Source organism: Xenopus tropicalis, chromosome 5 (genome assembly GCF_000004195.4).
Source record: "Xenopus tropicalis strain Nigerian chromosome 5, UCB_Xtro_10.0, whole genome shotgun sequence".
Lineage (NCBI taxonomy): Eukaryota > Metazoa > Chordata > Amphibia > Anura > Pipidae > Xenopus > Xenopus tropicalis.
Genome location: NC_030681.2, coordinates 130,409,292 through 130,425,527, shown reverse-complemented (window position 1 = coordinate 130,425,527; position 16,236 = coordinate 130,409,292). Strand labels below are relative to the sequence as shown.

Below are 16,236 nucleotides of genomic sequence, written 5' to 3'. Positions count from 1 at the left end.
TATAGAGATTGTTTAGGTTCTCGTTTCTAGCATATTAATCTAATTAAGTTTGGTTCCTTTGCTATCAGTAAGGCTCCTGGTAGTTCTATAAACACAAGGATTTGAACCACTAATATGTTTCTTGAAAAAAAAAAAAATTCAGAACATGTAAACATGTGACCGCCCAGTTTTTAAGTAAGCTGTCCAGTTGAAAATTTCTGCCCAGTTTTCTCAACATTTAACCCTAGGTAAGACTGGATTGCAATATTGGCAATAATTTTAGAGACCAAATATATTTACAAGTATTCCTAGAATAAACTTTCAGTGGCTGGCTACTCTCTAAATGCTGGGATTCTGGTTTATATGCTTTAGACAGGCCAATATTCTTAGTCATAACATCTTGTTGTCAAAATGATTTTCTGCGTGCAGCCCATGGCAGACTCTGTGGGGCTGATTTACTAATCCACGAATCCGAATCCGAAAAATTCGGATTGGAAAACGAACATTTTGCGACTTTTTAGTATTTATTGCGACTTTTTCGTAGCCGTTACGACTTGCGTGAATTGTCGCGACTTTTTCATAGCCATTACAAATTTCGTGAATTGTTGCGACTTTTTCCCCGCCATTATGACTTTCGTGAATTGTCGCGACTTTTTCATAGCCATTGCAAATTTCGTGAATTGTCGCGACTTTTTCATAGCCATTATGACTTTCGTGAATTGTCGCAACTTTTTCATAGCCATTACGACTTTTGCGAATTGTCGCAACTGTTTCGTATTGAGCGCTCGAAAAAGTCGCAAAATACCGATCATTACGAAAAAAACGCATTCGGACGCTTTTCGGATGTTCGTGGATTAGTAAATGTGCCCCTATGAATCATCCCCACAAACCACAATACCTCATGTTAGCTAGAAATTCTGGACAGAGTAGCAAAGAAAAGGCAAAGATATATGCAGTGAATGTGTATTTTATTGAGCCGGACAGATCATGTTTTGGTCCCATTAGTGCCCTTTATTAAGTGTTTCTATAACAAAATTTACAAGTGTCTGACACCTCAGCAGTCAGACAGGTCTTCTGCATAGTGCAACAAGGGCCCCTTTTACCTTGGGATAGTTTTGGCACTGATGTAGACTGTTTTGTAGTTTTCTTAATACTGGCAACTTGTGCATATCCATGAAAGCTACATTCTTAGTACGATAAACGTGTATACCCATTAGCAGTGTAAGGATTGGAAGCTGGGTCCAGTGAGTCCAACTTCTTATTGTGCAGTTCCAGCCACAAGACAGCCCTGTAACCCTTTCATCTAAGACAACTGTGCCAAGCTGCATATTTTTCATACCTACAAAGAATACTTCAAGGCTTAATGTGGCTACTATGTAAAGAAAATACATTCAACACATTCTTTTACACACAAATTTAAAAACTATTTGGTCAATATTTGATGCTTCATAAGTTGATCATTTAGAATTGGAGCAATTAAATCTGAAATTTCTTCCTCATTTACTTCATTGTCATTTTATCTGTTTTTTCTTTCCCACCTCATACTGCATGATGTAGTTATAGACATTGGGGTTATCTTTAAAACTGACAGTAACATTGAGCTCCTGGTTTCCACCTGTACTGCACATCCCCTCCCAGTATCCCTGGGGAGTGAGAGACAATGGGAAGGAACTTTTCCCGCCCCTCACAGATACTTCAGTCACATCAGGAACCCTGAGCTTAAATGAAATATTGCTGTTCTCAGGAAGAATTCCATCTAGGGGCCCGAGCAGTTCATAATGTTTGGCCCAGGTTCCATAAACCAGAGGAAACTGGGGCCAATGTACTGTATGATTGGTACAAAAAATGACATATTTACACTGAGAAGTGTATGTGTCACCATTAGGATCCTTTACATTGACACAAAGAACATAAGTGCCAGATGTTGGCAGTCGAACCTTAAATTCCACATCATTCTCTCTTTGTGTTTGGAAGATGTGTCTGTGCTTCATATCTGAAGTCATTTGGATTTCACTGGAGTCCAAGGTTGCAAAAATGCTCAGTTTCCCTTTCAGTGCAAAGCTGACAGTACAGCAGCCATCTTCAGTGTAAATGACTGGGTCCTGATGTGAGGGCTGAAAGAGTCCGGCCTTTTCCGATAGCCAGCTGGGGCCCACAGGGTTCATGAGACACTTTGGAATCTTCATATTTGTGTCCACAGATTTGCATATAACTTTATAATCAAGAATCCAGTCATATACTCCTTCTGAGTCTTCTCTCTTGGCAAATATCTGTAGGATCTGTTCTCCAGTCTTTTGCGGGTAAACATCAAGCTTCATTCCATGCTCGGTCAGCTGCATCAAACCTGGAGTCTCCGTCTTATTCAGGTGAAATAAGAAGAGTAAATGGTGACGCCCCTCAAGGGTAAAAGTAACTTTTCCCTTCACTAGACAATAAAGGACACAACAATGAAAAAGAGTAAAGTAGCAATTATAAACATGCCCACACATCTCAAGTAATTTGGTTCCACTACCTCAATGTCTCTCACTTTATTTAATGTATTTTGGGTGCCATTACTTCTGCCCCTCACTGTATAATGAATTTAAGATCTGGAGTTATTGGTCATATACGTCAATGTACCATTATTTACAAGAGCATACTGTGTGTATCTATATCTCCTTTACTGTACAAACTATCACAGGCTAATTGCACATGAGGCAGTGTATTTTAGCTGGCAGAGAATTTCATGCCCTAAATTATTGGGAGGCTGCTATCTTGTTACCTTGCCGTTGTTCTGCTGATTGGCTGCTGGGGGGGACATCAATCAAATGTACAGCTCAGCAGTGGGGAAGAGTGACTAAAGTTTATCAGAGCACAGGTCATTATGTGTATATTTCTCTCAATAATAGACATATCATATGCTAATGAATAATTATAGCACAAGCTTTTAACTGAAAACTGGCTCTTTAAACCTGTCCTGGAAATAATTCCAAATCCTTTTTTTATCACATTTGTTGAGCAAAATACACTTTACTTACATCATATAAATTATTTAAATTTTGTTCCCTTCAGTCATGGAATTCAACATCACTGCAAGCAGGCAGATGCCATTTTGTGGAAACTGTTTTGCATCGTGACAAAATCTTGTCTATGCACCAGGAAGGGGGATCTGATGCCGATGCCCACATACAGGATACACAACTATAGGCCATAAGGAGCGGCAGGGCAATGTGAGGAGTGCAGTGACATCTATGAAGCACTGAATGGAAAGTGAAAGTAATTTACTGTCCCACCTCCGTGCCTGAGACATAGTAGTGGGGCAGGCAATATATAATAAGCCCCTCTGCCATTTTTCATTGATTCCCAATGGCCAGTCCAGTCCAGTGCAGAGTGCTTGGCAGGTAAGTATTCCCTTATGCTAATGTAAGTTCCAAGTACCAAAATGGCAGCTAAGAAGAAGCCATAATGTGGCATAATGGCACACATGCAGAACTGGAAAATTATTATTTTTTGTTTGTTTTTTATAAGCCACAACAAGTTAGTTGTGTTCCCACAATATTCATAAATGGCTGAAATTATTTTTAAATAATTAAAAAGTTACCTGTTTCAACAGTGACTGTATCCGGCCAAGAGGAGAGCAACCCCATTTTGTAGAAATAGCATTTACGATTTAGTTTTTCAAACTGTTTTAGAGAAACACAAGGCTCCAGGAGTTGGTGTTTGTTTTCTTCTGGGAAGTGGTCTTCAATGAAGAGTGCAGGGTGAGTTAGAAAATAAAATTCATTGTACCTTAAAGAAAGGAACATTTTCAGGGATAACAGATTCATTTTCAGGGATAACACATATATATATATATATATATATATATATATATATATATATATTTTGCACCTAAATAAAACCTATTTTTTCTATAAGTCCTGTGTGATGCGATCCATTTTCAATTACTGTCTACGCTACTGAGGACTGCACCCAGGCAATCGGTAACCATTTATTTCGTGAGTGCTGTACTTTTTGAACTGTGTATGCTTATTTATTGGAAACGGCACCCGTGTTTAGAGACTTACTTAATTACTCTTATTACTACTTAAGTACTGGTGGTATGGCAACTATCACCAATAGTGATGTTTTTGATGTACCATTGACGGGCTATCAATTTTCCGACGCAGAGGCAGCAGAGATTTTGTTCACTGAAACAGCGGATGAAATTTCCCCCACTGCTTCCAATACCGACTTATACCATGAACTACTCAGGCTAAAAGAAAAAGAGATTGATTTCAAACTACATGGAATTTATTTGTCTGATTTCTATAAGAAGCAGCACATTCCCAGAGGATTTAGGATTCGCAATATCCCTACAATCGGCAGGAATAACATCGAGTTCTGCAAACGATGGTGCCAAATTTTAAATAAATGTTCCATGGATCTCATGCTGCTGGTTATCGATGAAGTCTCAAAGAATTTGAACAAGGTACGCACTGAAATTTCTGCCTTTGAATTGGCACACCTTCAACCACTCTCTGCTGATAAGGATACTAAGTGGCTAGAAAAACTGCAACTGCAACTCTCACATTACACAACTGAACTTCACAAATTCAAGAAACAAAAGGTACTAACTGTTGCTACAGACTATCAAAGTAGGAGGGTGTATAGGTGGCTCACGGGGGGGGAGACGAACACTCGCACTGGCCCCAGAGGACCCCAAAGATCCGCACATCGACACCAATTTGACTCATCCCCATACACGTCTAACTCCTCTGATAGTGACACTCCGAGAAGAGGGAAAGGAAGGGGGAGAGGGAGAGGAAGGTCCTTTTACAATCGAAACACTGATCCATCCGCCTCCATAATTGACACTGGCTCTCCTCCTACCCTTGAACCCACACATACTTTTTTAGGACTCCCCACTTCCTCCAGAGACAGGGGCGCCCCCATAAGAGAAGGGGTGGGAGTAAACACAAGAGCTACAAGGGGGCCCAGACCTCAGAAAAAGTAATTTTCAATCTAAGTACCCACATACTTTCTGATAAAGAGATGTGCCTTCTATCTAAAGGACTATCTTTTGTTCCTTCCAATACAACACAACCACTCGATATTCTTATAGATATACATAGATTTCAACGTACCCTAAAATTGAAAGAACATTTTCGGGTCCCAGAGCAGAAACCCACTAGGTTCAAGGCCCCTAGCTCTTTTGAACCCACTAATACCCCGAAATCTATAGAAGCATTCACGAGGCTAATGATTGACGAAACTAGGAAGATTGACACACAACCCAAGTTCTTTCCAAATTTAAGTAGGAGCGAAAGGGAAGCAATGGAGAGTCTGGCCAATAACCCTAATATTGTTATCAGACCAGCGGATAAAGGGGGCTCCATTGTGATACAGGACTACACCAACTATAGAACTGAGATTTTACGCCAGCTAATGGACACAGACACCTATCGCCAACTCCCTAAGGATCCCACATTTGAATTCAAAAAACAGATTGACTCCTTTTTACGGATGGCATTGACTATGGGAATCCTAACTGATGACACATTTAACTACTTGCGACAAGATTTTCCTATTTGTCCAATCCTTTACACACTGCCAAAAATTCATAAGGATCTGACAAACCCTCCGGGCCGACCAATAGTGAGTGCTAGGGGTTCTATTCTACAGCCACTAGCCATTTATGTGGATCATTATCTGCAACCCCTTGTACAAAGTTCACAATCATATATAAAAGACTCAGGTGATTTTCTTAAAAAAGTTTTCCAAGTCACCCCATTACCTCCTAATGCTATCCTTGCCACTATGGATGTGTCCTCACTCTATACGGTCATACCTACCCCTGATGGCCTCAACATAGTGAGGGAGGTACTCAACCAACATCCAGACCCTCTGAGACCCCCCGTAGAATTTCTGATGCAATTACTCACTTTTTGCTTGACATTAAATTATTTCAAATTTGAAAAATCCTTTTTCCTACAAACTAGCGGCACCAGTATGGGGTCAAATGTGGCCCCTTCTTTCGCCAATTTATATATGACACACTACGAAAAGACCCACATACTCCCTACATATGGAAAATATATCTACACATTGTATCGTTTCATCGACGATTTGTTTCTAATCTGGACGGGGACTCTTGAACAATTTACACAAATGATTGGGGACCTAAATACATTGCCTACCACAATTAGATTTACTTTTGAAACCAGCACACAACATATTACATTTTTGGACCTTTCATTGACACTCAGGAATTCCACTATCATAACGACCACCTATAGAAAGGAAACTGACAGGAACACGCTCCTACATCATACCTCCTGTCATCCCCCACATTTACTAAGAAGTATACCATATTCACAAATGGTTCGTATGGTTAGAAACAATTCAAATCCATTACAATTGGGGCACCAACTCGATGATCTGATTGATCGATTTTGTGAGAGAGGCTACAACCAACATGACCTAATAGGATGTAAAACAAGAGCACTAAACCTCAACCAGAGTGATCTACTCCAAGGGACAGCAAGGTCGCAGAATTCTACATCGGACCATCTGACTTTTCTAACTACATATACACCAGATAAAGAAACCTTCATAAGATCCATCTTTGACCATTGGTCTGTATTAGCCAAGGATAAGACATTGCCTCCCATCTTCAGGACTCCACCAAGAATCGCATACAGGCGTGGAAAAAGTCTAAGAGATGTATTGGTTAAAACAGACCCAACACATTGTTATCAATCTGAACAACCAACCACATGGCTTAACAACACGAAATTAGGATGTTATAGGTGTCCATCCTGCACCACATGTGGCAGTCTAATAACTGGACCCAGTTTCAACCATCCCCACACAGGAAAGACGTTTTACATCAAACACCGACTAACATGTACTTCCAGGTTTATTATTTATTTCATCAAATGCCCATGTGGATTATTTTACGTGGGCAAGACCATCACGACCTTTCGGGACCGAATGGCCAACCACCGATCGGCTATCAGATCAGCCCTGGATAGTGGGAAGGCTGATACTCCATTGGCTAATCACTTCATGACACAACACCACTCTTTGGCTAGTCTAAGGAGTATGATCATAGACCACGTTCCCCTCCCAATACGAGGAGGGAACCGGGAGAAACTGCTTCTACAATTGGAACTTCGTTGGATCCATAGACTAAATACATTGAACCCTATGGGCTTGAATGAAATGGTCTCCTATTCATCTTTCTATCTGCCATGACTGTCCTTAATTAATAGTGCTTTGGACTTCATCATTTTAGCCCAGCAAAACATAATCTTTCTATTACAGCTATACAGTGACATAACTTTGAAAAATGTATTTAATATGAACATGTACTAATGATATATTTTTTGGTGATACACTAGAGGGCACTATGTGATTTGGCTTTCTTATCTATGTTCTCTGCTAAACGAGGTTGATACTCTAGGTAATAACTCTTTCAATTAAGTTACTTATTTGTAACGCTTTTTTGATGGACAAAGGCCTAGGCGGCACGTAATTGGTAATTGATACATATTGGTACATTGTGGCTTACGTACTGTTAACATGACCTCTCTCATTGCAAATACAGGAGATCCCCGTACTTGAGTGAGTTATATGCTTAAGTCCGTGATTTTTGTTTTTTTTTTTTCTCTTTGATCATTATTATTATACATATATTTATGCTCTATATATCACTTTATTCTTCCCTTCCTTAGGGTTTCCTACACGGTTTTGGATATGCTTCATCTCGTTCTCACTGCACTATAAATACCACACTCGGGATGGATTTGTTATCTTTTCTCTCCTCTTTTCCTTTTCCTCTTTGCTCACTCCCATATTTATTTTCAACCCACTGTCCAGACCCCCTCAGTAGACTTCACACCAATAACCCCTCTCTAAGTTTTTTTGGTAATCCGAACAACGAAAGTCGAGGCGACACCATGAGTAAATACACTTATTATAACCCAGTCTTGGGTGACCAATCCAAGTTAGTCCGTACATTTTATTTTACTCTGTTCTAGACACTTGTTGGGAGGCATGTCGTTCCTGACTCTAGCAGCCGCAGTTGCTGTAAAAGGATGATGCCGGATTCCAACCACTTACCTTGACAGCTGCAGAGCTACGGGTCCAACTGGATCAGAATAGCCGCAGAGCTGCACCACGCAACATGGCCCTTATATATATATTCAATATTTATTTATGGTCCGCAGGCTTTATGCTCCTGACTCTAGCAGCCGCAGCCGCTGTAAAAGGACGATGCCTGACCCCAACTCCTCACTATGACAGCCGCAGAGCTGAAAGAAAGTGAGTACGAGTCCAACCAGATCAGTACGGGTAAACTCCACATTCTGACACTCGCTACTAATGATATGTGGGGACCTCTGACACTTGCGGTAGGCAGGTGACGCAATAAGACCGACAGTAACTACTACATACTCCGTAACACTGAATATGCCTGACATCGGGGCTTCTGAAGCATGGTAAGCCTACCTCGTAAATTATGTACTAGTATGACTGAGGGAATTCAACTCATTCCTCCGTAGCCCTTGAAGACACGGCGGGACGGATTCTTTAGCATTTAAGTGAAGCACTGGAGGGTGTCGACACTGGGAGGTATTTGCACGGCTTTTCTATCACCTCTACCCTCTACAATTGAAAGATGAAATTGACATAAAACAGTTATGCTAGCTGCACCACTTCTATGCTAACACTCTTACTCTACTTTTTAAGTGCCATTTCTCACCGCCTAGCGGATTGTTGGTTCTTTTATAATGAATTAACGAGTGATATGATAGACAATGACTTCCGTGAATAAAGGTTGTTTAATATTTAACTAATGTTATGATATGTGATACGATATACAATGATTTCCGTGAATAAATGTCATTTAGTATTTAACTGATGTTTGTTCTGTGGAACCGACATCTGAGCTCTCTGGACCCGATATGTACGAGTCGAGCAGCTAAACGGTGGTGTTGAAATAATCATGACACAACATACTATGAGTATTTAAAATCTGTTTATTTCATTTTTTTCATGTTAACCAGTTTATATTTATTTTTCGTTGTTTATTTAAGCACATAAAAATAGGGATCGGGGTTTTTTTACACTGCACTGTATACGTCATGTGTCCACGTCACTATGTAGTTTCCCGCCACACTGTGTATTTAAGTTGTGTTTAGTTTGCTTACGTGTAACTTTGAGAAAGGCTACTGTTGTAGCCGAAACGTCAGTTTTTTGTTTTTGCACCTAAATAAAACCTATTTTTTCTATAAGTCCTGTGTGATGCGATCCATTTTCAATTACTGTCTACGCTACTGAGGACTGCACCCAGGCAATCGGTAACCATTTATTTCGTGAGTGCTGTACTTTTTGAACTGTATATATATATATATATACTCTAAAACATATTACTCCAATATGACATAAAATAAATTAGCTTTATTTATGAGACCTCTTCATAATGAGACATCTTCATAATGAATCTATAATAATACTCATGTTGCAGGACTTTCCAAATCTCCATAAAGGTGCAACTGACTCCTTTGCAGACTCAGCCTTCTCTTGTCTGAGTCTGAGGTTTTTGCCTTGTTCACATCATTCTATGCATATCCTCCTGGGCCCTGTTGTTTAAGTAACCCTCTCCCACAAAACTCCACTGCAGAAGTCTCAGAGCTGGGTTGCTGGGAGTAAGTAGCAGCAGCAATGATTACCATATGCTGCATATGACTCCTCTCCTGTATTCCATTATATGAAACCATAGCCTGTCTAAATACTGAAGCTAGGAAGGAGGCTGCATTTGGTACCAAGTCCCTATCAGATTATAGGTTTCAGGGTAGCTGTGCAGCACCTACAAGACGCTCAGGGGGGTCAAAGCCTCCTTTTGAGTAAATTAGAGCTGCACAAAGAGTAGAGTGCATGGTGGACACCTTTGCACACTACTAAAGACAACCCTAAGTTACATAGTTAAGTTGAAAAAGTTCATGAAGTGCAACCCCTTCAAATGGTCCCTCAAGTGCACATATATCCACATACCTATACAAAACCTATACACTCACATAGATAAACCATATATACCAACATTAATACTAACTGTAGATTTTAGTATCACAATAGCCTTGGATACTATACTTCTTCAAGAAATCATTCAAGCCCCTCTTATAGGCATAAACAGAATCTGCCATTACAACATCACTCGAAAGGGCATTCCCCAACCTCACTGCCCTCACTGTGAGAAACCACCTATGCTGCTTCAAATGAAAGTTCTGTTTCTCTATTCACAAAGGGTTCCCCTTTGGATATAGGAAAAAAGATCCAAAATCTGTATAAGATAGTACAGAAAGCACACAGAATACTGTTTGTAGAAGAGTACTTACTTAAAAGTAAAGGGTTCATTGTGAGAAGTAGTACCCGCTCCCCAAGTGCTATCCAGTAAGTGCCAGCTTCCTTCCAGATACACCATGTTCCATTCATGGGTAGAGTCTCCCGAAAACGTTTGCCCTGTTTTGTATCTCCCACCTTTAGAGTATCCACTCATCGACTTGCACTTCACCCCTGCAATACTACAAGTCACATAGACATTCAATCACACAAATTGTTCTTGGAAATACTGGCCTTGGTATGTGTTTTACTTACAATGGCAATGGCTACTGCACCTCCTATCCCAGTCTCCTTCCAGGGGCTGTTACTAACTTGTGTTGGTTAGCTACACAACTTGTCTCTAAGCCATGTTGGTGTTAGGAACATGGTAAAGTTGCAATAGTTTGGATCACTGCTTAAATTTGTCCTACAACCTATTGTATCATTACCCTAATTCTTTCCTGAGAAGGAAGCTGTGTTGCTGATGAACAAAGTTCAGTATTGGGGGCAGAGTAATGTCTTTTTTGCCTCCTTCATAAATTTTAGCAATGTGCAATTCATGCCTATCCCCTGCTCCACAACTAATAATAATTTTACTCCCCCCTCTCAAATTGCAGTTTATTTGGCAGCCTACTTATCATGCTGTGTAAAAAATAGGGACTTAATATATCACTCTCTGATTGCCAGGCATAGCCGTGTAATAAAAGGCATATTTATCAAGCCGCATATACATTTTAGGCACACAGTTTTTGTGCAAAACATTACTGTCTAACAATTAAGATTGATTCAGGAAATGTTAATAAAACACTTTCATCATTTTTCCAGAAAGTGGTTGTCATTTTCACCTACAGTAAGTCACATCATTTGTGTGACAGCTATCATTGACTTGTTCCTTACAAACACCACCAGAGAAAGCCAAGGCTGCACTGAACCCTAATATCATCAGGAAGGAGGCATGCCAAAGTTGGTGCCACACTTCTTTATCACCAGTGGTGTCAAGAGCAGCCATAAGTTTGTTAGGCTTGTCACAGACAACTTTGAAATACCTTGGCTCCTCTGAATTTCACTACATCTCTTAATTTGCATTGTAATACATTTTTTACCTCTGGATTCCCATCTCTGAAACACAAGAAACATCCATAAGGTCCATTTTGTCATCTCTTTAAAGGGGAACCAGTGGCATAATTACTGGGACTGCTGAGGAGCCCAGTGTGGACTGTCAGAGGAGTTGTTTGCAGGCTACATGGTGGGGTGCTAGGGATCACTATTTAAATCTGAATTAATTTAACAAATAGTTTGTGCATCAATCTATTCATATTGCTCTGATTGCAACCTGTTATATAATAATGTATTGCAATGAACAGAACACACAGAATTACAGTCAAATACCCATTGTCCCTGATCCATTTACCTGCACATGGACTCAAAGAGGGAAGAGTACCCAGCGCAGACTCCTTTTCTGGTGCGGAGGACATCATTGGGATCACAGGATACTTGGCTGAGGTCTTTTAGTCCCTCTGTGTCGTACTCTGGTAACAATCAAAGGAGAACCCCATCAAAAAGCAGAGGAAACAAACCTTAAGCCATTGAATCCCCAGTTCTCACCATCCTTAGCCAACAACTGGATAGAATTTGTGCCTCAACAACAGCTAAGACCATAAGGAACTCACCACCCCTTATCTAAGCACTTAACCCATGTAAGTTCTTAATCTCCCAAAAGCAGGCTTTTCATTTTAGTCTGAATTTCTTTTTGGGGGAAGTGTTCCGCAGACCAAACTACCATCATTTTTTATTTTATTTAATTGTTTACTTTACTTTTCTTCCTCTCTAAACCATGAAGTCGATGCTAGGGTCACGGACGCAATCAACAGTAAAGCACATGAATTGTACGGCAAGACTTCTATTATTAATATTACCGGTATGGGACCTTGTTAACCAGAATGCTTCCAGATAAGCGTTTGTTACATACATCGGATCTTTATACCTACTGAAAGTCTACTAAAGAATCTTTACTATTAATTAAACGGAAATGGATTGGTTGCCTCCACTAAGGATTAATTATACCTTAGGATCAGGTACAAGGCACTGGCCTGTTATTACAGAAGAAAAGGAACTAATTTTTAAAAATTAAAATGATTTTCTTAAAATGGGCTCTGCAGGAGATGGTCTTCCCATAATTTGGAGCTTTCTGGCTAACAGCTTTCTGGATAATGAATCCCATAGCCATATTATTTTTCAATTACTTTTCTTTCTAGGAATAACCTTTCCATTTGCCTACTGCCTGGTTGCTAGGGTCATTGGCTCCCTAATATCAGAAGATCTGTTTACATATTCATTTGGAGAAACACCCAAAAATATATGGACAACTATAAATCTTAATTCTAAGATAAATTTCCTTTTTATTAATGGCTATTAAAGCACCCCCTGAAGTTGCTTAGCATTTAGCTCTTGCTCTTTTCCTTGTGTGGAAAGAGAGTGGAAGAGAGTGTCAGGGTACCAATATGGTGGCATATCCATATCCAGATAGCTCGTGTTTTCTCCAGGTCACTGTGAGTGTTTCGGATCAGCTCCTTCACCAAGAGGTCAACAGTCTGGTTAGCATTGACCTAGTGCAGAGTGAATGAGAATGGAATGAATATATGCAGAACTGTAAGTAAAGAAGGTTGTGAATGAATGGAAACATCTGCACTGTTACCTTTGCAGCATAAGCATCCAGTTTCTCAAAAGCCTTCAGATCTATCTGTAGAGACTTCAGGCTTGCCTTGTCCCATGGGTATCCTGTAATATGAAACAATTTTGTTGTCAGTGGAGAGTTGCTAACCTACTTCTTAGTCCAAAATAACAAGGTAAAAAGTAAGTTCAAAGGTTAAAATCAAGCACAATTTATGTGCACTTGAAAGATACATTGTGGGTAAAAACATGGTGACATGTGACAATATTTTGCACTGCATAAGTAAATGTGCCCTATGAGGTTAAAAGTATTGAGGTAACTTCACCAGTCCACATTCAGGAACAACAGACTTATAAAGGCATAATTAAGGAACAGTAACATCAAAAAATGCTGCTGTGTAGCCATGGGGGCAGCCAATGAAACTGAAAAAAAGAGAAAAGGCACAGGTTATATAAGTTGCATAGGTTCCCATTGTATTCTTCAGAGTTTATCTGTTATCTGCTTATGTAACCTGTGCCTTTTCTTCTTTTTTCCAGCTTGAATGGCTGTCCCCGTGGCTACATAGCAGCTTGTTTATATAAACCAGTGATCCCCAACCAGTTGTTCAGGAGCAACATGTTGCTCACCAACCCCTTGGATGTTGCTCCCAGTGGCCTCAAAGTAGGTGCTTATATTTGAATTCCTTGCTTGGAGGCAAGTTTTAATTGCATTAAACAAAGTGTACTGGTAAACAGAGCCTCCTGTAGGCTGCCAATCAACATTGGGGCTACCAAATAGTCAATCACAACCCTTACTGGGGCTTACTAACCTTATTTGAATTGCTCTTTTTACATTTAAATGTGGCTCATGGTTCAAAACGGTTGGGGATCACTGATATAAACCATAGTAGTCTTTCTGAAGCAAACACACAACTTTAATGTTTTAATTACTTTAAAACATTATTATTTTTTGTGTTACTGTTCCTTTAAGTTTCAGACTAAGGGTACCAAAGATTAAAATGGTTGTAAAAACAAAAATAAAACTTTGCCTACAGAAGCAGTGTCTTAATATATATTAATTATTACTTTAAAGTTATTAGTAAATGTAATTGCTATTGAAAGCAGTATCTGTCTGTTCCTTGCTATTCTTTGCATTGATGGTTCTGAATATTAAACCAGAAGCCAGTGGCGAGTTACTGGGCCCCACAGCAAATTTATTTAGTGCCCAAAACATTGATTAGTTCACCTGTTCTGTTCTATAAAGATATATTGAAATTGTGCATTAAATGGGGCCTTACTGTGCCCTCTAAACTTCTGCCCCCCCCCCCCCTGCAACTGCATTGTCTGCTTATCCTGTAGTTACACCCCTGGCACAAGCCACGTGAGATATAGAAGAAGCACCCAAGCCATTGTCGGAACAGGAGTCTTAGCTGAAGAAGAGCTGGTTTCTGCTTCATGGGTCAGAACCAGGGACAAGAAAACTGCTTTAAGTTACAATTACCTTTACAAATAATTTTCATTAGGCAAAATATTATTTTTGGGGTTACCCATTAATATGGATTTGCAATACTAAAATTATATCTTACATGAAATGTAAAGCAGAAAAAAGTAACAAACAAACTAATGCCACATTCTTATGGAACATGTTATATACAGCACAGTATGTTTCAAAAGGTGTACTTTGCTACAAATACTGTATATTTCTGGAAATTAGACATTTCAAGGGTCCTTACTGTAGGTTGTAATTTGTTTATCTTCAAGCTTCTTTCTCTTTGGCTGGACAGTCGCTTCATCCTGAACTGAAACAAGAAAGCTTTAATTAATTCTCTGTTAGCTAACAATACACCTCAAGAGAATATTTTAGCCTTTTTCAAAGGCATTAAAGGACATGCAAAGTCTGTTTTACTGGGTGTGCTTAATATTTTGGCCCCTCCTAGTGAAATAGACATGTCCTTTAATTACCCAATTCAACATTTTTAAATGATCAGTATTATACCTAATTCACCATATTCCTACTTAGGCCCCACATTTTTATATTCGTATGTAGCATGGTGCCATCCTGCATGCATTTTCTAGTTTACTGTCTTTTATCATCAGCAAGTAAGCTATAATTTTTATAGTGGTACTTTCATGGGCATATATTAATAGGTTAAAAGTAACTGTCCCAAAGGCAAAACCCAGAGGTATTAACAGATCAATGCCCAGTTTATCCCCACTATCTGCAATCAATTGTTCATATAGGTTTCTAGCAAAGTTTAAATATTCTGTTCCATGGAAAAAAAATTTAAATCCAGGCACAGACAGCTGATAGCTGTTTTGATAATGTCCCAGTGGTTGTAATGTAAGGTCCCCTTACTGAAACAGACTACCAAACATTTGGGTTCAGCACTGGGCATAAAACAGATTTGCACCAAGATTCTTGAGAGTGCAGATTATTGCATGGAGACTTGTTGTCTACAGCAACCCTACTTGTCTATATTACTGGATGCTTCTCCAAAGAATCTGTACAGCACCCCAGCACATTTTAAAGGGATTGAAATGCTTTATTGAAACATTGTAGCACAAACCAGAGACCGCAATGTTGCATTCCGATTTATCAACTGGTGTTCAGTTGGATTGTGGTCAGGGCACTGTACAGGCCAGTCAAGTTTTTCCACTCAAATTTGTTCCCTTCTATCTCTCTAAACCAAATTATTTATATGTTATTACTTTGTGCACAGGGTTATTATGCACCTAAAACAACCTTGATACAAGGTAGATAGCACCGATTTGACAGTGACACCTGTATAGGCAAAAATGGGTGTGGCATAAATGGTGCCCACATACTTTTTTTCATATAGTATCACTATACTATATGGGAGCGATGGGTGCAAATACAGCAGCCAAAACCCCCACCAGAATTTGTTTTTCTAGTTATGCTGGTGGGACAAGCTATAATATTAATTGTGTAATTTTGTCACTTGTGCTAATTTTCTCTAGGTCTGCAAACTCATAAAAATCAACCAGTAGTTTATGGATTTGCTGCAGTTAAAATAATGAAAGCAAACATCTGTTTGGTTGTTTTTGATTAATGGAATAATTCAAACCCTTACTAATTCAACAGCAGCCCAGGTTGCCTAATTCTGCTTCAGGATTTCATTGTGTCAGTTTCATATAGAAAAAACCCAATATTATCATACCTCTGTTACGAAAAGAGAATCTCCAGTTGCCTTTTGAAGCAATTTGTATATTGTCCTTGTGACCTGAAGGGGATAAAATGTCATCATG

The 16,236-nt window shown here is 39.4% G+C and overlaps 1 protein-coding gene across 1 annotated transcript; it reads right to left on the bottom strand.

Moving 5' to 3' along the window:
• Positions 1-940: 940 nt before the first annotated feature.
• Positions 941-16,236, bottom strand: LOC100494696 (kyphoscoliosis peptidase; the record flags this gene model as incomplete). The annotated part of the gene is made up of 8 exons (XM_031902747.1): positions 941-2,404; positions 3,560-3,747; positions 10,338-10,523; positions 11,732-11,849; positions 12,818-12,926; positions 13,016-13,098; positions 14,703-14,768; positions 16,149-16,236. Coding segments are annotated over 8 exons (1,752 nt in total), but the record flags the coding sequence as incomplete, so codon positions are not given.